Consider the following 21932-nt stretch of genomic DNA (forward strand, 5'->3'; position numbering starts at 1 on the left):
ATTTTCCCAGTGAGCGGTACTTTAGACAGTTTAAATAAAAATACTTCAAACACATGTTCAGGACGCGATCAGCAAAGAGAAAAGACTTAGTTTTGTCCACAGGGGGCGCCAACATCCAAACAAAATGAAAGTAACTTTAAGTCTCAGTTTCCAAACTTCTTGTTACATTAAAAGGAAGAAAGTGTTTCAGATAAAATGTGTTTCTTTCAGCGCTGAGCGTCAGACTGAGACCAGTCAGAGACGCTCAGCTGTAATTCAGACGGACCGCTGGACAGACACCGGGGTTAAAGCGGGGTCACATGCCTGCAAGGGGATCTGGTGTGCAGGGAAGGAGGGGGGCCGCGAGTGCTGCGTTCAACTAAAGAGAGGATTGGTCAAGAGCGATGATTGACAGGCTTGTCAGAATACCCATAATGCTTTGGAGTGAGTGGAGAAGTGAGAGTCTGGCAGATGGAGGATCATCGCTGAGTGACAGTCAGAAATGTTGACGAGGTGTGTTTCAATACTCGTCATGTTGTCTCTGATGTGTCGCAGCAGACACTTCCAGGTCACCTCCACATCAATGCAGAAACATTTCTACCATTTCTGCACGTTTTGCATCCTCAGCGCCTCGCGGTGATGAGGGTAGATAGTTTCAGAGTCTGTTATTTATGTCGACACGATCTCAAAGAAATACACACATTGACCACGACCCTGCGACACAGAATGCCCTGGAGGGTTCATGTAGAATTGCATGCCGGCATCACAAATGAAGCCGATATAAAGTGCACGTTGAAGAAGAACACACAGTTACATCGTGAAACTACGGCTTTGTGACAAATAGATTGTGTTTGTCTCTGTTCCAGTTTCAGCAGGACATTCCCCCGAGCTCAAATCCTTAAGAAACACCACACGACACCAAAGAGCTACAGAGATAACATGTCGCGTGACTGGACCAAGAAGTTGTACTTGAACACACCACAAAGACTTACGGCCAACTAGAATAAACATTCTGTGCCTGTAAAATGAAACGACTCTCCGCTCCAGCAGGTGGCGGGAGTGTGTTTTGGTCAGGAGTGGTCAGCACAGTGGATATACAAAATGTGGTTACCACCACTCTCTCTAACCACACAGACGGTAAAACATTTAAGTACAGCTACTGATAGTTTAGAATATGTCTAATGAAAGCTTGCACATGGCACTTGCAGTGTCGGCCATCTTTGTTTGCTTTTGGAGGAAGAAAGAAGGAGGCGTTAGCGTGCTTTCCTCCCTCCACTTTTCCTTTTTTTGTGACTGATTCGCTTTGTCTCACAGCCAATTAAAACCCGGAAATCCACCTGGTGCAGAACTGTGACACAGGAGCTGGAAAAAATGAACCCGTCATGGGGAGAGGCCCAACGTGCTGCCAAGGGCCGCGTGCAATGGAGAGAGCTCATTGAAGCCTCGTGTCCCATAGGGGATGAAGAGGAGCAAGTAAGTAACAGCCAATTAAAGACTTCTCTGTCAGCGACTGAAAGCCTCGGGGCGCTTTCACACCTAAAGTCTGTTTGTTTGATCCGAATCAAAGACTTGATACAAAGTTACATTTTGCCTCGAGTTTGGTTTGTGTTCACACGGCAGCTTTCACCAGCGGACGACTGCTTTCGGATTGGTCAGAATTTCCACGTGGGAAAACTCCCTGACGTAAACAAAGAGAGAGAACAAGAAGAGAGACAACCAAAGACTTTAAAGTTTTGTTGTTGGAGTTGTTTTTACTTTAAACCAACATTGTTCCAAAGCTCCATCAGCTCCATCTCCTTCAGTCACTGAACAGTTTGAACTCGTCCGTGTTCTCGTGCGTTTCCACAGCATTTGTGAAATTGTTTGGTCAGCCTGTATTTCTATTTCCTCATGAAAGCACCCTAAGACAAGGGCTGACTAGTGCCAATACACATCGCAGAAAATAGGGCGAAAGATGCTCACTGATGGCCCGACAGCTTTTTAAGCGCCCTAAAAGAAGTGTTAGGACGCTAAAAATGTAGCTTGTGAATGCTAATGTGGCTAAATGTGAGCAGATCTCTGCAGCTGGGTTCAAACGCCTGTTGGAAAGCTTGAAACGCGAAGCGTGGATGCTGTTTAAGCAGCATATTTAACATCTTTATGTGTGTTTATATGATTTTTGAGGTGTACTGAAGGCAAGTGAAGTCAAAAACAAGTTCAGGTAGGGTCACAATAAAGAAAGATATTAACTACAACATTCAGGAGTGTGTGTGTGTGTGTGTGTGTGTGTGTGTGTGTGTGTGTCAGTGGCAACATATTACTGCCCTGTTTGTCACTTGAGACATCATCTTCCCTCCTTCCATCCCCTGAAGGCTTAGTCTCAATCATTTACCTCTCTTTTCTCTCGTTCTGACGAGGTGACAAAGCAGCATGACAGGTCGGAGACGCCGGCACAGTTCCAGCCGCAGAGATTAAGACTTTAACACGAGAGGAAAAAACACACATAGAGGCAGCTCGGCGCTCTTGTCACGCTCTGTCCTCTCTGCCTGTTTTGTCTCCTTCACTGTTTCCTCACTTGTAGCCAAACACCAGTAATCCCCTCTGCGCCGGGATAATGGCCGCCCGGTTGCTTGTCAACATTTGACAACTAAAAAAATTGAGAGTGTAAAATTAAGCCGTGTTCGTGTTTCGGATTCCGACGGGGAGGAGGGAGACGGTTTGAAGCTGGAGGAGGAGATTCCTGTTGACAATGAGCAGTTAGAGGAGGAGGAGGGCAGGTAATTACACACCTGGACCGGCCTCGTTTCCTGCCCTGGATTCATTTCATCGACCAGGTGCAGGTAGTGTGTGTGCTTGCACGTCACAGCAGAAAGCCCCTCTGTAACTTTAAATGATTGTGCTTATGATGGTGGAATACAGGCGAGAACACATCCATGCTCCCGGAACGTTAGGACCGGCGCTGTCGGGCCGCCGTGTGTTAAAGATGGTGAGGAGCCAGAGACGATGATCGCTCTTCCAATGTTTGTGTTCCTGCTCAGCCTGCGTGCATATGGCTGACGCGAGCATGTGCGGCTGTCAGTCACTGGTATCTTGGCTGTAGAGCTGCAGCACGTCGGACCTGCTCAACACGTGTGAGTCAGTGTGAGAAACACACGCTGAACGACTCCAACCCTCCACAGAGTCTGCACATCGGCTCTGAGCACTCGCAACACTGCACACACAGATCCAGCTTTCTTTAAGTGATTTAAGGACACATTAATGATTCCTAATGATTCCTCTGAACAGAAACGTAGAATAAGAATATCAAATACAGAGATGCACAGCTGTGAGAGCGTCCCACACCGACTCAGTGAACAGCTGAGCACAACAGTCTCACCTGACCTCCTTAATCCTCTGCCCCGCCGCGGTTCCTCCCACCTATCCCATCATGCTCTCTGGTTCCCAGACAGACTTCCTCCTCAGCTGCTTCCTCCCCTGAAATTATAATGTAACCTCTACCTCGGCCTTTTGGTCCTTTGTGTGTGGGAAACCTGACACAGGTAAGCCTCTTTTGCAGGTGGGACATTGTGTCAGGGGGCGGGGCCTCTTATCGGCCCTGCTGGACGGCTCCGCCCCCAACTCTTTGTCACGAAAACATCTTTCGCCCTCCAGTTATTAGGAAACTATTTCTGTTTTCTCTTTAAATCAGTGGGAAACTCTGAACACGAGTTGTTTCTCTACTGTTAGAGTAAAGACAGGAGGCACAGCGAGAAATACACTTCAACAGAAAATACAGTCATGTTCACACACATGAAGTGCCAGTAAGATGTGACCGCTCTGCAGCAGGCGTTCACATCCACTGATTATTGTAGGAGCTGATCTGTCAGACTGAAACCTGCAGCTGAAACGCCTCCTGTGAAGACTTGCCGTCATATTCTGACTTTTGCTGAAAAAGAAGAAAAAAGGAACTGTTTCCAAGCAACCGGTAAAGACTTCAGGAAGTCACTGGTTCATTAATGTCTTCTGGCAGGGACGTGGGTTTTTAGTACGGGAAGTGTAGTCAGCGTCATCTGACAACGATTTATTAATCTCTATAAACAGACGTCTGCAGCAAGTTCAGCTAACGATCGGATCTAGAGCTAAAATTCAACTTGAGACAAATCTGCCTGACGCTGTGTTCCGAAAGCCGTTAGATTTCCTGACTTCCCTGAATGCATCATAAATGATGGCTCTGCCCTCCGTCTCATGTTAAAGTAGTGTTCTTCTCCTCTTGAGGACAGACCTGACAAAGCTTCATGTTGTTCCTAATCTGCATCATGATGTTGTTCTTTAAACTGAAGAGCCGTTAATTAAAGTCGATCACAAGAGAATCTGTTTCTGTTTGGGCTTCATCCCGCTGCAGTCAGCCAGAGTGCAGCCTCTGTGTAACTTCCTGTTTACAGTGAGACTGAGACTCAGCACAGACAGATGAACGGGCGCTCCTCCGGGGGATGGGACGAACCGAGAGATGACAGCGTTTATTTAGCAGACACATCTGGAGGGAGAATTTACCTTTGATCTGAACACTCGGTCGCTTCTCGAGCTGCTGACTGTTAAAAGCTGCTCAGCTCTGCACTCACTGACCTTGAATTCCATCCTATGGTCTTTATGGCTTGTTTTAATTTAGCATACACTGATGATGAGCTACTTTGTGTGTAGCTTTGTATTTTCTGTGTTTTGTCTTGTGTTGACATGCCGAGGGACTACAGATGCGAATTAGCTTAAAGCTATAATCTGGTACGGTGCATCAAAAGGTGACAATTACGTGTTAAATGGTCCCTTTTAAATAAAATAAATGAACAAACTGGACTGTAAACAATGCAGCGCACGGAGAAGGAAGTCCTTCATCGCCAAACGCCGGCTACACCGCCAGCACGATTCACCGTCACTCCCAGAGGCTATATCGTCGTCAGGGGATAGCCGATGGGTTCAGAGATTGCTGGTTCATAAAAGTAACAGTACAACACACGATAACTGGAAAAGGCACATTTTCATTTGAACATGTCGTTGTTTTTTTTACATTACTGAAGTATAACATGCTGGTTGGTGTTTTTAGTTTGGTTTGGACACATCCAGGTAAGCTGTGTTTAGCGCACAGACATGAGAGTGGTTTCGATCTTCTCGGCTTTGTCCCTCAAAAAGAAAAGACGAACATATTTACAGAAAAGGTTGACCTAATGTCTTCAGGCAGAGGACAAGTTTGGTTACAGAGAAAAACATGCAGTTGGAGGAAATGTGTAGAAACAGGATGATTGTGATGTGGCTTAGACACCTGTCAATCAAATGATAATGTTGAGGAGCAACTGGATAAAACAAAAAGCAATCACAGAACATAAACAACTGCGCCACTGACTGAAGTGACATGATCGTCTATGAGCAAACACTTTGCTGAATATCAACCTTTAAATAGGAACCGTTTTTCTTATCGTGGTCATTTAAAACATTTATTTGCAGCCAAACTCCTCGAAAAGCAGGAAAGAAAATCGTTTTTAATAATTTCTCCTCTGCAGAGTTTTCTTCTGTTTGGATTGAAGCCTGAGATTTTTGGAAGAACTGATTTTAAATATCTTAAATCCCAGCGGATGCTTTTAAAAATATTAAAGCGATGGAAATTGTTAAACAGAGAGCGGTTAGAAAAAAGCAAACCACAGAGGAATTGTTCTTTGTTGGTTCTGAGCTGTTAATCACTTTGGAAAACGAGGGGTCAGCTCGTCTGATTCTGAAGATTAAACCTCTCTCTCCTTCACACCTTGAACGCCGCCAAACGTTTACGCCTCATCACCTCCACACTTTAGCTCCTCGTCGAGCTCGTCGCGTCACCTCCTCCTCCTCCTCCCGCTCGCTCGCCGCAGCCTCTGATCTTTGCCACGACGCCGCCGCTCATTAACCGCTCGACACCATAACGCCGCCGCCGCCTACAAACCGACACTTCAGCAAAACACATCTCCAAGGACAAGAGTGCAATTAATTATGCTTGTTGTGTGATCTTTGGCTCTGGAGCTGCAGATGGAATAAAACGGCTCTTTATCTTTCACACATGCTTAGAAGCTAAGATGACAAACTTTAAAAAAACAACAAGCACATGACTGAATGCAAAGAGCGCCCGCTTTGCATTTGCAGGCTGCTTTATTCTCCAGCCGACACCTCCACTGTCTGAGTGTGGACAGAAAACACAAACATGGACTGTGACGGACAGGGTGAATAATAAACAGCAGGCAGAGCGACGGACTCACAGGGACTTCCACATATTTGGCGGCTGCTTTCACCTTTCAGGAGGAGGAAGAGAAGAAGAAGAATGACACTGACGTTCAGCTGGGAAGATCTGGTTTCCAGCAAATAACAGGCTGAGCGGTGAAAGAAGCGGCTCGGCGCGCTCGGTTTCAGGAACAAAAACGTTTCTACTCACTGTGAAAGAGAGGATGGAAGAGAAGAATGTGCCTTCATCGTATCTGGAGAGCTTGGAGAGGACGCAGTCTAAAACAGCAGCAAACTGCAGACAGAGAGGAGACACACTCGCCGTTTACTGCCGTCATTTGAACTCTTTATTAGCTTTGTTTAAAAAGAAAGTGGGCAGCAGATTCAGAATAATTTATGCATTTTATTAAATCTATTTCCTTTATCGACACAGTATTTTATAGTTTTGTTAAAAGATGGAAGACAAGAGAAAAGATATCTGCTGTCTCTGCATCGCTGACTTAATAACACGTCTTTTAATGGTAAATAAAGTCTTAAAACGAGCATAATTAGGGCTAAGGGGAATTAAAACATTAGGGTTATAATAAATGCTAAAATAAATCAAATTAAATATTAAATTAAATGTAAACAGGAAATAGAAAAATGTCAGATATCAGATTGTAAGTTTATCACTATCTAGGAGCTAAAACGATAAATGTTTAAAAAAAACAAAAATGTAGAAAATAAATAGAGAAAAAAATAAAAAACAATAAAATGAATAAGAACTAGAAATAAACACATCCCATAAAAATAATAAAACATGAATTTAAAAGTGATAAAATAATTATTTTTTTCTCTTCTCCCTCTCAAACAAAAAGAAAACACGATATAAAAACAATAATTAACGGCTAAATTAGAAGGTAAAAAGAGGAAGGTAAAAAAAAAGGAATATAGAAATATAATAAACTAAATGATAAAAAACAAAAGGCCAACAGAGGAACTCCTGATGGGATGTGACTGGAGGATAAAAAGAGATTTACCTTTGAGACGAGGGAGGAAATCATTTCTTTGAACGCGTCGTCAATCAGAACATCGATTTTGGAGTGGTACTGTTGCTGCAAACGGAGGGGGGGGGGGGACGTGGAGGTGGGCGGGGGGACAAAGAGCAATATTTATTATGTTATTTTCAGAAAATATAAAGGCCACAAAAATGACTTCTCCTGATACAGAACAACAGCATTGTCTGTGCTGCAAAAGACAGAAAGAAAACGTACAACACTCGAATATGAATGAACATCAAGTCTCCACTCACACACACACACACACGGACACACACACACACACACACACACACCCCTCCCGACACGGCGAGGCGTGAAAAACCTTCCCATCCGTGTAACGCCGCTGAGTTAAGCAGCTAATAGGACCATTATGCGGCTGACTGACATTCCCGTCCGCGCTGGAAAAGCGAAGGAATCTGAAGGATACTTTTTGTGCGGCTCCCCACAATTAGAGCAGCCTTGTATTCCTCTAAAGCACCGGTCCAGCTGCGAGGACCAAAGGCTCACACAAGATTCAATTAATCCGCCATTTCATGTCTCGTTTGGGCCCCCCCTAAAACATATTCATGGCACCTTTTCCCTTGAAGGGAGGAGGAAAAAAAAGGCCGGGGCTGAGCGCTGAATGGCAGCAGCAGCAGGGGAGTTCATCTCTGGGCGACAATGCCCTTTCACTGGCCGTCTAAAGAACACCCAAATTAAAAATTTCAATCAACAAAGCGCACGGATCGCTGACAAATTGCAGGTCCAGGGAGGTCACCGCCGCCAGCCCTAATTATGTTTTTTTTCCCTCCACAAGTCCGTAAAAATGGCAGTCCTCTTTCAGCACGCCGAATCTTTTTGGCAAATCTTGAGAGCTTTTCTCTTTTTCCTCTTCTTACCTCAATTAACATTGCTGCTTTGGCCCATTTTATGTCCACAAAGGGCGCCGTAAAAAGCAGAAAGAGGAGAAGAAATTGTTTGGTCTTTGCCATGTGCACAGCAAAAACTGAAAAGAACAATTATTGCTTCTAAAAAGATTTATCTGGTGTTCGAGCTGCAGCCGCCGCTGCTACTTCAGCTCGCTGAGATGTTTTAGATTCTGAACTGGGCCAAGTTTTCAACATGACCGCCCGACACTCTTCAAACGACCTCGGCGACAAAACGACATGAACGTTGTCATTGATTTCAGCTGATCAGCCGGTTTAACAGGGGTCTACAAAAGATCTTCCAAGCTGAATCTGGACGCCATTTTCCTTAAAAAACAGACTAGAAGGAAGGAGGGGAAGCTCATGGCCGACTGTTTTGCTGCAGATGGACGCACTTGAACACTCGCTGGCAGAAAACTGACCACACCAGAGGTTTGGATCAAGTTCAGACTGACATCTCTTTAAAGCCTTCAGACTGCTGGTCAGGGGTCAGAGGTAAGGAGGCCTCATTCACAGCACCAAGTGAACATGAACCTGCAGCAAATGAACCATATACATGGAAAGTCAAGAGCGTCTGCTGAGGTTGTTTCAGAAATGTGGTGCATTAAAACATGACAAAGGGGACGAACCACGCATTATTTTTAAATGGAGGCTGTGATTTGACTTCATGTGTAAGCACGGTTCAGTCGTATGGGAGGTAAAACGCTTCAACCTTCTGAACACAAAGCTTCACTACCGCTGCCTCCATCGCTCTGTCCGTTTGTGTCATCTTCGATACACACACACACATCAGATCCGAACAAAACATTTAAAGCACAAACTATTTAAGTCGCACGATAACACAAGCAAACATGCCGATCAAGGCATCAACTAACCAGCAACTCCCCGTGTACTGTGATGTAAAATGACCGTTTTTATCAATGGAGTCTGGTGTGTTTGGACAGAGCGATGTAACGGCTGTTTCTGCTTTAAGAAGAAAATCATCTTCCTCTGTAACAAAAAGGTCTCTCTGTAGGGATCCTTACATACAACATGAAACATAGAGTAACATGCTGAGTCAGTGGAAAACACTTTAAATCAGTGCAGTTATCGGCAATGCTCAACAAATCCACCGGAGTTATATCAAAACGTTTTGTACTTATTAGGCGTAGGCGCAGGTTTGGGGGGGTTCAGGTGCAGGTAAGTACTTAAATCTCTGTATCAGTCATTTACTGTAATACCTTCTCGACAAAAACAGTTACAACCAGTAAACTAATTGTGATTATTTTCATAAAGCTGTGGTACGGCAGCCTGCAGGGACACTCTCACACACACACACTTATGGCGGGCAAAGGAGGAGAGGTTAGCGGTCAACATTTCTGTCAAAACTTGGTTTGCTCACTGCGTCACTACTTCGTTAAAAAAGGAAGAGAGGAGGCTGAGTGCAGAGAGCCAAGCAGCTGGGATGTCACAGCAACTGCTGCTAACGGCTGCGGTCAACTCCTGGTGCATCACGCCCCGGTCGATTTCTCTAAAGCGGGGGACTCCAACCTTATTTCATCTGAGAGCTGCTTGCATCACTTTTTCTTCTCTTCTCTTCATCTATATCACATAATGGGTCTGCACATGTTCTAATATTCATCGCTGTGAGTTGTCCTTGTCTGGTATTGGATGTATTTATTGTGCATTTGCCTCAGTTGTGGATGGATTAGATGTCAGGTACGTGACCAGGCTGTAAACTTTCACAGTACATGGAGCTTTTGGGTTGTTATGAAAAACAAAAAAGCAGCAAGCGCGTAACTCATGTGACCGGAACAAAACGGAAATCGGCTCAAAAGTAAAAATCATGTTTGACACGAGCTCTTGAGGATTTCTCAGTGAAAGTTTGATGGGTCTGAGAATTTCCTTCACCACGCCAGAGCCCCTTTAAATGATACGATCTGCAAGTTTCAACCTTATGCAGATGATATGATGAATTACAGAAGCAGTGCTCCTTCTGGGTCCAGGAGAGGCCCTGCTGTTTTCACCATCTTTACCTCCCCCTGATTGGCTGGATCAGGTGTGTTCAGCTGAACACACAAAGGTGCAGTGCTGCAGCTCTGCAGAGCTACACTGGACAGCGCTGCTAGGAAAAAGGCTCACGTTCTTTGGGATATACTCTCACTCACGGACACCGATGGCTCCTTACGAGCGTTTAATTGATTTGGGCTCTTTACTGACTTTAATTAGGGAAATGTTGATTTCTCTTTTAGGTGGAAAAGTGTGAGATGAAAGGAAAAGGCGATGAGGCGATGGAAGGACTTACCCATTGTTTGTCAATCTGGGATGCAAACAATGACGTGCAGGACACATGGAGATGATCGAGGGACAGGGGAGGACATGAGACAAGGAGAAGAGGGCAAACAAGTCAGCCAATCGAACTCAACAGTGACATCTGTATATAAGTATTCACACAAAATTTACATTAAAACTTTTTCTGTACATTTCACAGCTTTATTCCATTTCCACCAAAGTTTTGACCTCGACTCAAACATGTAATTTTAATAGTCATAATGTTCAACACAAGAGACATTGTCAGAGTCTGAGTCTCTGCTGGTCTGACAGTCTCTCGATTGTTGGGCATAAAAATCTAACCAGCAGAGAGCGGATGGGCTGCTGAAGCTTTTCTCCTTTTGGAAACGACTCAGAACAGTTTGGACAAAAACACGTCTTCATTCCAACATGCAGAACATTCAATCCTCAAGGTTACTCAGTATTTTGGGCGGCAGGAATTTCCGCCTTTACGAGCTGAAAAAAACATTTAACGCAACACAAAGTCAAACGGACGAGCGACAGCTGCACCTCTTCTTCGACTGTCCAAAAGCAAAAGAGCAAAATTGTGAGAGAGGCATTAAACAGTGTGATTATCTGCAATAATATCAGCTGCACGTGTTAGCATTCTCTGCTAACTAGCTTACACAGTCTCCCAAGGCTAATAAGCAAGCCATTAGCATTATTTTGATTATTTGGTTTGGTACACTGGGCAGCCTCCTACTTTGTTCATACTGGTGGTTTTATAAGAAGTAAATACAGGCTGGATTTGGGCCTTCTGTAAAACAGCCACACACAGACACCGTTTGACAGAGGGCTGCTCTACACCAGGAGGCTGCTCTACACCAGAGGGCTGCTCTATACCAGGAGGCTGCTCTACACCAGGAGGCTGCTCTACACCAGGAGGCTGCTCTACACCAGAGGGCTGCTCTATACCAGGAGGCTGCTCTACACCAGGAGGCTGCTCTACACCAGGAGGCTGCTCTACACCAGAGGGCTGCTCTATACCAGGAGGCTGCTCTACACCAGGAGGCTGCTCTACACCAGAGGGCTGCTCTACACCAGAGGGCTGCTCTATACCAGGAGGCTGCTCTACACCAGGAGGCTGCTCTACACCAGGAGGCTGCTCTACACCAGAGGGCTGCTCTATACCAGGAGGCTGCTCTACACCAGGAGGCTGCTCTACACCAGAGGGCTGCTCTATACCAGGAGGCTGCTCTACACCAGGAGGCTGCTCTACACCAGAGGGCTGCTCTACACCAGAGGGCTGCTCTACACCAGGGGGCTGCTCTACACCAGGAGGCTGCTCTACGCCAGGAGGCTGCTCTACGCCAGGAGGCTGCTCTATACCAGGAGGCTGCTCTACACCAGGAGGCTGCTCTACACCAGAGGGCTGCTCTACACCAGAGGGCTGCTCTACACCAGGGGGCTGCTCTACACCAGGAGGCTGCTCTACACCAGGAGGCTGCTCTACACCAGGAGGCTGCTCTACACCAGGAGGCTGCTCTACACCAGAGGGCTGCTCTATACCAGAGGGCTGCTCTATACCAGGAGGCTGCTCTACACCAGGAGGCTGCTCTACACCAGGAGGCTGCTCTACACCAGAGGGCTGCTCTACACCAGGAGGCTGCTCTACACCAGAGGGCTGCTCTACACCAGAGGGCTGCTCTACACCAGGAGGCTGCTCTACACCAGGAGGCTGCTCTACACCAGAGGGCTGCTCTACACCAGAGGGCTGCTCTACACCAGAGGGCTGCTCTATACCAGGAGGCTGCTCTACACCAGAGGGCTGCTCTATACCAGGAGGCTGCTCTACACCAGGAGGCTGCTCTACACCAGAGGGCTGCTCTACACCAGGAGGCTGCTCTACACCAGAGGGCTGCTCTACACCAGGAGGCTGCTCTACACCAGAGGGCTGCTCTACACCAGAGGGCTGCTCTACACCAGGAGGCTGCTCTATACCAGGAGGCTGCTCTATACCAGGAGGCTGCTCTATACCAGAGGGCTGCTCTACACCAGGAGGCTGCTCTACACCAGAGGGCTGCTCTACACCAGGAGGCTGCTCTATACCAGGAGGCTGCTCTACACCAGGAGGCTGCTCTACACCAGGAGGCTGCTCTACACCAGGAGGCTGCTCTATACCAGGAGGCTGTAATCAACAAGTCTATGAGAAGGTCTGAATTTGATCTTTAAAATGAGATGTACCTCGAGTAAATCAAACCATGTTAGCCTGAATTATCAAGGTTAAATATAAAGCCTAGTTTAACTTCCGGAAACTGACCACATCAAATGTTTAAATATAAGAAGCAGCGTTGTGCCCGGATCAAAAGCCACTACTCGTTACAAAGACGAGAATCTCAGCTTTATTTGGTGTACAACTTTATGACACTTCTTACTCTTCTTTTTGTTCTTCTGTTTCAGTCTGGAAATGTTAAATAAAAAGTGCCAATATAACACGAGAAGCATGTTTATAAAGCTAGTAGAGTGAGTGCTTCTCCGCAGGCAGGTGTTCAGTGTGTGTGCGTGTGTGTGAGGAATAAATGGACAGACGGTGTTTTCGAGCAGCGACGGCTCGGAGAAAGCTGGAGAAGAGAGGAAGCTGAAGGTTAAGAGAACAGCGAGCTTAGCTCTCTGTCAAGACTGTCGGCGGCCAAGGGTTTCGCTCTCAGCAAAGCCAAGGCTGCCTCCTCACACAGGCTTCACGGTCATCCATTTAACAGCTCGTGTCGAGCGCTTGGCCGCTTCAAGTGAACACAAATACACCTGAACTCCTCGTCTGCTGGATGTTTGGAGGGAAACAGCTGCGTTTTAGTGGCTGATCTGACAGTTTGACTGCACCTGTTCAGCGTGAGGCTGAAAATAAAAAGCTGGCACACTTTCACTCTGCGAGGAGTCTCTGAAGGTGAGCGGTGAGACGCAAACGGAAACATACAAACATCCAGCCATCCAAATTGATTTTTCTACATACGAGAAAAAGATTGTGCCAATGAGGAGATGAATCTTCACTCAACAGGACGATGCCACGATCAGGCCTGATATCACCAGCATTCTATAGACCTAAATCAGTGGAAGAGAATCACTCACAAAGCACACCTGTGTGAACATATACCTGTGTCTGTTTACAGGAACATCAGGAGGATTTGCACACTTGCAGTGGATTATAACCTGCTGTGTTAATCTTCAGTTAAGAGCTGATTAGAAGATACATTTTCAGGCATTGTTTCCTTCACGGCACAGGGACAGAAAGGAGGCAAACAGGAAGTGGATTTAGGGGCATAACGTGCATCAAAGGTCGACGGCTGAAGCCTGTGACAGCTGTGACAATGAAGCCATGCTGCATGCCCTGTAATAATGTAAAACAAATGCTCAGACAGACAATAATAACACGGCAGAAGCAACTAAACGGGGTCGGTACTTTGGAACTGTACTGAACAACAGCATCATGTCATTAAAGTGTCGGCCAGAGAAGAAGCTGACCTATGAGCTGCGTGTCACTGTCGCTGGAGTTTGAACTGCTCCACAAAATAGATGCAGTCAGTCATCATATATGTCATCAGGTTTGGAGATTAAATAAAACATTTAAATAAACAGCTGAGATGTAGATTTTCCACAGTGAGTTTGATTAACAGTGAAGTCCACCTAGAACCAGGGTTTCCGTGTCCGTGTCCTGGAAGCTTTCAATGTTCCGGACAAATGGGTGAAATTACAGTCAAATATTATCTGCATTTATTCAGCTTAAAGACAATTGATAAGCAGGCTGTGTCAAGGGCGTAGAATTGGGTGGGGAAACGACTGTCCATAATAATTTGCACTAACTGTTGCACTTTCAACCTGCGGTGGAGTCGTGCACGAGACAGCATCACTCTGTCACTGTCGACACTCCCGTCTACAGATCAGTTCATACACTTCACTTAACTGGCATTTAAACAGCGGAACATGTCGCATGCTCAAATGACCACTTTCTGCGCTGCGTCCGCGCTGTCCCTGTGCATGCGCACTCTCTCTCTCTGAGGGAGTGCAGCCCGTTATACATACTAATATTAGTTCAGTCAGACAACTCACGTTGTTATAGTTTGAAATGTTTGTTGCAGCAGCAGAACACACCTTGTGTTTGGGGTCTCGGCTCCGACCTCATCACTCCTCGCAGATTTATTTTCATGCAGAAATTTGAGGAGTGATGAGATAATATCTAAAACTCTCTATTCGGAGCCTGCAGGTGGATGCTGGGGTGGTGGTGGGGCTGAAAGTAAGAGCGCAGTACTGGAGCAGGGCAGCGATGGCAATGACAGAGCAGAGGGAGAGAGACGAGACATCTTGCAGCTTAAATAGACCGCCAACCTGGAGGAAGTGTTGTCAGGCGACTGTGGAAGTGACGCATGTCAATTATTAAATCAGTGTAGCTCAAGGTGTCTGCCTGAACTAGCTCGCAGGCGTCGCCCCATTTAATAAACTGGCTATTAATCGGGACATATTTCAGTGACATCCCTAATGATGACTTTGCAGGCCGTAGATAAATTCGGGCCTCCATCGACGCGGAGCGCTGTCATCTCGCTTGTGGCATCGATGAGTCCTCGCCGCTAATTTCTTTGCCAATATAACCAATGATGGCTCGGATGGCTGATTTAGCATATTCCTGAAGTGCTGAGGGGACGGAGTTATAATGAATCAGTGATTTTTTTGTTGTTGAACATATATAACTTTCACCAGACATGACCGGGGATTTTAATGTGTCGGACTTCAACAGACCGATAACGGAAACCCAGCCTAGAACACAACAATATATCACAACGCCAAGTGTGATCAGTCATGTGACTGTTACCTCACCTCCTGCCCGGTGTCCAGCACGCAGAGTTTGGAGCACTGCTTCTTGGCGTCCATCAGCACGTTGAACATGGTGCAGACCGACAGCGGCACCCGGAAGTCTGTCGACTTACTCGCTTTCTGCATTTTGGAATCAAACGCAGATTTTGTTCTGTGGGACGAATCACAAAAAGACTTTCATTTAAAATGACAAGTAAACAATCAGTGCTCAAAAATAAAGATGAGCTGCGTCTCAGTTCGGGGGAGGATGAGTCATTCGCAGCCTGTGTAGACGCTGAGGCTGAACTGAACTGAGACGGTCCGGTCTACGGAGGATTTTCTGTTTGCGTCACCAGATGTTCCCGCCCTTAACCTTGCTTTACCAAACGCGGCTCCTGACGCCTAGCAACAGCTAGCTAGTGGGCTAACTAGCTATCATAACAAACGCCATGTTACTTAACCTGTTATTTTAAAGAAAATTTGTTTCAAAGCCCCTTTCGTTATTTTTTACATTTGTATCTCAGCTAGGGGCTGCACGGGGGTGCAGTGGTTAGCACGGTTGCCTGACAGCTAGAAGGTCACTGGTTCAAACCCCGGTTTGGCCAAAGTGGGCCTTTCTGTGTTTGTAAGAGTTTGCATGTTCTCCCCGTGCATGCGTGGGTTCTCTCTGGGAAATCCAGCTTCCTCGTTAGGTTCATTGGTGACTCTAAAATTGGTGTGGGTGTCAGCCCTGTGATTGACTGGCGACCAGTCCAGGGTGTCCCCCACCTTTCGCCCAATCAGTCCAGCTCTGCGCGAGCTCCCCGTGACCCTGAACAGGATAAGCGGTATGGATAATGGATGGATGGTATCTCAGCTATTCGATTGAGCTGAAACCAAAAACTTCCTTGGCCGTTTAAGAGTCCACCAAATTGTTTGAATTGGCACGCAATGAATCTCGAGATATGTCGGGCTGCGAAGGATGCACCCGATGGATCCTACATGGCCCGAGAAAAGGAGGACACATTTGTCGGCTGCGTCTGAATGAGCCTTCAAAATAGGACAGCCATTGACGCGGCGCTGTGACGCAATCGGCCTTAAAATACCTCCTTTGAAGGACACTGCCCCCGAGTTGGGACACAGCTACAGAGTAAGAGGGACTGTGACCCTGCAGGGGTGACCTCTCAGTCTGACCTCTTGACGCAGGCCTCCATCATGTCGCTGGCCATCAGTTTGAGTCTCTGCTCCAGATGTTTGGCGAACTCAGGCTCCGGCCAGTGGAGGTCCATCACAAACATCTGCAGAGCATCCAGCTTCCAGAACAAATCCTCCGAGGTGGCCGAGCCGTTACTGCACAAAGGATGAGAGAGGGTTATTAAGTATCATAAACACAAACAAGACGCACTTTTGCAGGGACCAGGGATCTACCGTGATTCTCCTTTGCTGAATGTGTTGGTACTGTGAGGATGGTTTTTATACTGAGTCAAGTCAACACAAACACCTGTTACATAATTATCTTTAAAGCCACCAGACTCCATTAACAAAAACAGCAATTTTACCTTGCAGCAATCTCTCGCTGCCTTGATGAGTTAGTTAGTTTGTGTTATTGTGCAATGCAAAACTATTGTGTTGGTTCCAATGAACTAACCCTTTAAAACACCAGAGTCACACAATACTACAAACACAGCGGCAGACGAGCGAATCCAATGTCCTGCAAGTAAAATTGCCGTTTTAGTAAATGGAGTCTGGTGGCTTTGACGAGAGCGATGAAACAGATGTTTCTGGTTTCTCTTCAACAGAAAGCTCCACCTCTGCAGGGATCCTTTCTGTGATGTTGTCAGACACTTAGAATAACAATCTGAGCCTGTCAGATTCGTACTTTACGTGCAGAAACATGTAGATTTACTGGTGTGATCCTTCATTTTATATAATGAGCAGTGACAAGAAAACATCTTGACTGCTCAGTGTCATGTCCTGAGAAAAACAAAGACTCGTAGATGATGAGTACTTCAACAGGTTCTGGTTTCAGTGCACAGTTTTGTGCTTTCAGTCAGTAGACGCAGCACCAGGCTGAAACAGAGACAGATGGACGTCTCCCCGCCTTCTCCCCTGCGCACAGGTTACACAGCAACACATGGCAACGCTCCGCTACAGACATCCAAGTGTACATCGCCCGGCTAGAATGACAGCCACGGGAGGATGGAGGAGGAGGGGGTAGGAGGGCGATTGGGGGGGTTAAAACAAGCACCACTCACTCCCTCACTTTTCTCACTTCGCCTTTAAAAGACTGTTACCTTAACAAGTGGCGCACAGGAATAAACGCTTTGGGCTGAGTCTGCGGTGCAATTAAACGCTCGGCGGCTATCCCCCTCATGTCTAATTAGCAGTGCTCTTCTGTGAGCGCGCTCCGCCCTGCTCCCCGGGGAACGGGACGATCCCACTCGCCCGTCTGTGCTCGCTAATGAAGTGCCAGCTTTTCTTTCTCTCTTTTTTTCACTGGATCGAGGAGGGCCAAGTGAAGGGAGGCAGAGGAACAGTGCGGTCTGTGTTGTGGGAAAGGCTGGGGGAGTTGAAATGAGGAGCCTTTTTAAGAAACACACCCTGCAGGAGCCTCCTGGTGCAGCATTCGTGACCCTGACGTGGCCACCAACACGGATTGAAGACTCGCTCGAAAACAGCCACATGAAAACTGAATCTACCTTAAACACTTTAATATCAAACCTCTGCCACAGCTGAATCTACATGTTGATTATTTTGGAAATTTCACCCAAATCCTTAAGACTATAAAATCAGATAAATGAAGACCTGCCAACACTCCCGACTCATTTGAACCCACTCACCCGCTTTACAAAGGGGTGCTCCTCAACCTCTATGAGGGATATGTGTTATAAGACCTGGCAACCCAACTGGAGGCAGCAAAAAGCACGCACAAACCGCTCTACCTGCCGTGCGTATGTGTCACTCCTTACTGCGGCTTGCTATCTCTCTACCGCTTCGCTTGCTACTGAAAATGGCTGAAAGAAGAAAAAATACGCCTCCAAATTTAACCCCATATGGTGTGAGAAATTCCCCTCCATTGCTGCTAGCCACATTAATACATAGCATGCATTTTGTAAGGTGTGTAGAACGGACTTGAAGCGTCGAACACGGTGGGAAATATGATGTTAGCAAGCATGCTAACTGTGCAAATCCAAGCAAAACTTTGAGGCACAGAGGGGATCCTGCAGCAGAGGCACGAGCTCAAAATGTCCACGTTCATCGCAAAGATAACATTTCTTTTTCTTTTTGCGATGACTTCAGCAAAATATGTTTCCAGACTCAGCAGCGGCACGCAAATATTCAGCAGGGAGAACCAGAACAACACAAACTGCTAACAGGGTTGCCGGTTATCGGACGATTTTCCGATGCCCCGGAAAATCTCCTTCTTTTTCACATCGTAATGTTGGCAGGTATGTGAAGGTCCTTCACAAGATCGAGGTGCTTTCAGATGTCTGTATTTGTCTGACCAACGATATTAGCTTTTTGCTGAATTGTTTCCCCTGAGGTTCTCCAGTCTGTGCTGTGAATGGGCACTCGTAATCAGCTGTTAACCAAGTGCCTCATAAACACTTGAACATTCACTTGTGGAGGGTCAGAGAGTATAAAATGAACATTTAAAACTAAAAGGACAGACATGTTGCTTTCTGTATTTTGTCATGTTTCGATACAGAGGGACGTGTGGAGGGAAAGCAGCAGGTGGTGTTATGAGATAAAGCTTTCACACATCTGAAGCAGAAAACTTACAAGACGTCGGGGAGATTTATTCCTTGCAGGCTGCAATAAAAAAATGAATTTTTGTTATTGTTACACTGAAATTCTTTACATCTTGACAGGCACACCGCACCGCACACAAGACCGCTGACACAAAGAAAACTTCATCACCGAGTCGGTGAGGAACGACTGCATGCAGGTGGTGAAGCTCTGACAGAAGAGACACAGTCACGGAAACAATTTGAACACTGCAGACGTCTTCTGCAGACTGTCACTCAGATGAGAATAAAACTGTACGTTTTACAGTTTACTCTCTGCAGAGCACGACTGAACGAGGTGACGAAAGAAGCTTCAAGCATCCATGGAGTTCTGACAGGAGACGTTTCTTTATTTGAGAGGTGTGGAGTCTGACAAACATGCAGACAGACGAACGGAAACAGCTGAAGGACTGCTGAGCGTTCAGAGAGACAGAGGAGAGTTCTGGCTAAAGGTCTCCACCCAAACCGGAACCTGTGAGAACCCAAAGACCCGACCAGGACTGATCCTGCTCCATGAACGGCATCGTTCTCTGCACATTACTTCAGTTAAGTACTTTAGTACCAGAATCCAAACCCTCTCTATCGCCCCCTGCTGACTGGCTGCAGTATAGCTCATAAAGCCCGCCTCCTCCATGTTAACAGATGGGACATGAGTCAAACTATAAAATCTAAATACACGTCAAATACATTTTTCTCAAACATGGTTTCTGTCATTATAGTTAGTTCTTATCATGCTGATTTATGTCCAAGTGTTCATTTTTCTGACAAGTGTAAGTTCTGACATTAGTTTTAATTATTTGATGCTTGATATAAAAAGGGGGTGTGACGTCATGATTGACAGCTCTGTTGACAAATGGGGCTCCTGCAGCGTGAGGAGACGTAACTAACACTATCATTACAGTCATTGAACTTTCCGTAAGCATTAATATCTGCTTCAGACCAACACAAGAAGCTGTTCTGCTGCAGACTGAGCCCACCTGAGGGCTCCAGCACGCCAAGGACACCTGAGGTAAAGGTGTGTGTGTCGGGTAGAGGAAGGGGCCGGACAACAATACTGCGGCCCCACCAGTCGACCTCTGCTGCACACACTCTGGATACAGAAGATGGCAGGGCCCGCTCCGGGGGGGTTTAGGCTTCACTTTTGTACAACGAGAGGAGGAGACGCGTCAAACATCAAACCCAGGTTCTTGTCTCGGGTCTGTTTGGGTTCAGGTCTGGATATTTGTATTTTTACCTCCAACTTCTCAGCCTGAATGAAGACCTTTATTCAAATCCCCCCCGCCCCACCTTCATACATACGTGTTCTCACACAGCGGTCCCATCCAGGCCGGCGGTGAGAAGCTGGGCATCTGCGGCAGCGTGAGAGGGAGGCTGGGGACTTTAGGAAGAGGAACGCTCGCTAGATTGTTAGTTAACGACCTGCCGGGTCAGAGCGGGGTTGAGCGATGGCGGGGAGGGAAAATGTTGAAGGAACAAAAGAGAAAGAGAAGAAGTAGGGAGAGTAACAGTGGGCATTCGTCACCACAGAGGAAGAGTAAAATACAATAGCAGCCACTTGTTCTGCCTGCAGTAATTGATCAATAGCAAACACCAATAAGAGACAGAAAAGTCACTGCTTCCTTCTATTCATTCCGTGTCTTTCACTTCAGGTGTGTTTTGTTAAAGAGAGCTGCTGTCGGCGTATTGTTCCCGCCTGCTGCGTGTCCTTGCTGTGTGCGTTGTACATTCAGCTCTGCCTCCCTTTGTGCTGCTGCGGCCCTGTGCAGCGTTTGGTTTCTTCCTCGTCTCTTATTGTTTCTCTTACATTCATGCAGCAGCCAGTATCACACCTCAACACATCATCACAATAAACAGAAGGTTAAAAATGACAATGAGAGAGAACGGAAACCGCCCGAGCTCAGGTCAGATACAGATGAAATGTGCTGTTAAAACACACCTTTGCACACATATTTAAAGATTTATTTCAACAATAATTTAAGCTAAAATGCCCAAAAGATAAAATCTCATCTAATGGAGCCTGTTTGCTACAGTGCTACCCTATCTGCTCCAACCAGCAGCTGGAACGAGCCCTGCTGTGCACATTGAACCTGGTGCTAACGCTAGGCTAAAGCTAATCCCTCATGTAGGTGCAGCACAGGCGGGCAGGCTCTTACTTGACAGACTGCCACGTCTCCTGCTCGAAGCCGCGGTGGATGGACTGAGCGATGGACGACTCCATCAGGTCGATGTAGCGCACCACCAGGGGCACGAACAGGTCCTGCAGGTGTTTGTGGAACGGCCCGTTGCACAGGTGAGCTGAAAAGAAGAACAGGTAAGCAAATGTAACGCCCTTTAAACAACATGTGAAAATGAAAGCAAACAAGCGTACATCAAACAACCTGCTTCACAAGTACTGCTTATATTCTACGAATCTGCAGTGTGACATTTGTTTAGAAAGCAATCTTTGCCTGATCTAAATCAAAGCTCTTTGTGCTAAGCTAAGCTAACTGGCTGGCTTACATTTACAGACAGATATCAGAAGCCTCTTTCACACACGCTCTGCTCTCCTGAAAATGTCCCGACATTGTCCTTTCAGACATTGACTAAAAAAGACATTTGAGGGATTTTTATTAGTCCAAGCTGAGTGCAGCTTTATGTTCTCGCTTACTGTTGACCAGCAAACAACCTGGAATGTTTATATTTTGGGTTTTATATGGATTAAACAAACGGCCCAAAGGGTGTTTATGATGACAGATAATGATCAATTGAACAGTTTTGTTCCTGTAGTGTGTGGAGAGCAACGATGTGACCCAAACAGCACCACACATTAACACATTCATACACCAACAACCAGAGTCCGACTCTCACAGCTGGAAATCTCACTAAATCTCTGGCGGTCAAACGAGACTTGAGAGTAAACAAACATGGCGGACGACGGGCAGGAAGAATCGGCGATGATCAGGAAGAAAAAAGAACAAACT

The 21932-nt window shown here is 46.4% G+C and overlaps 1 protein-coding gene across 6 annotated transcripts in view; it reads right to left on the minus strand.

Moving 5' to 3' along the window:
• The window catches only part of cadps2 (Ca++-dependent secretion activator 2), a 190534-nt gene that overhangs the window by 13694 nt on the left and 154908 nt on the right, over positions 1-21932 (minus strand). For 4 of the 6 annotated variants that reach the window (XM_069685871.1, XM_069685872.1, XM_069685873.1 and 1 more), the window contains 6 exons: positions 21126-21267; positions 16379-16534; positions 15230-15377; positions 7191-7265; positions 6383-6466; positions 6210-6242 (listed from right to left, as the gene is read on the minus strand). In XM_069685871.1, the coding sequence (XP_069541972.1) occupies positions 6210-6242; positions 6383-6466; positions 7191-7265; positions 15230-15377; positions 16379-16534; positions 21126-21267 (638 nt within the window). Of the gene's footprint in view, positions 1-6209; positions 6243-6382; positions 6467-7190; positions 7266-15229; positions 15378-16378; positions 16535-20271; positions 20392-21125; positions 21268-21932 lie in introns of all 6 variants that reach the window. The other 2 variants (XM_069685869.1, XM_069685870.1) reach the window with 1 other exon arrangement.

The sequence above is a fragment of the Semicossyphus pulcher genome, unplaced genomic scaffold, assembly GCF_022749685.1.
Source record: "Semicossyphus pulcher isolate SPU_LCO1_2020_fin unplaced genomic scaffold, fSemPul1.0.p SCAF_8, whole genome shotgun sequence".
Classification (NCBI taxonomy): domain Eukaryota; kingdom Metazoa; phylum Chordata; class Actinopteri; order Labriformes; family Labridae; genus Semicossyphus; species Semicossyphus pulcher.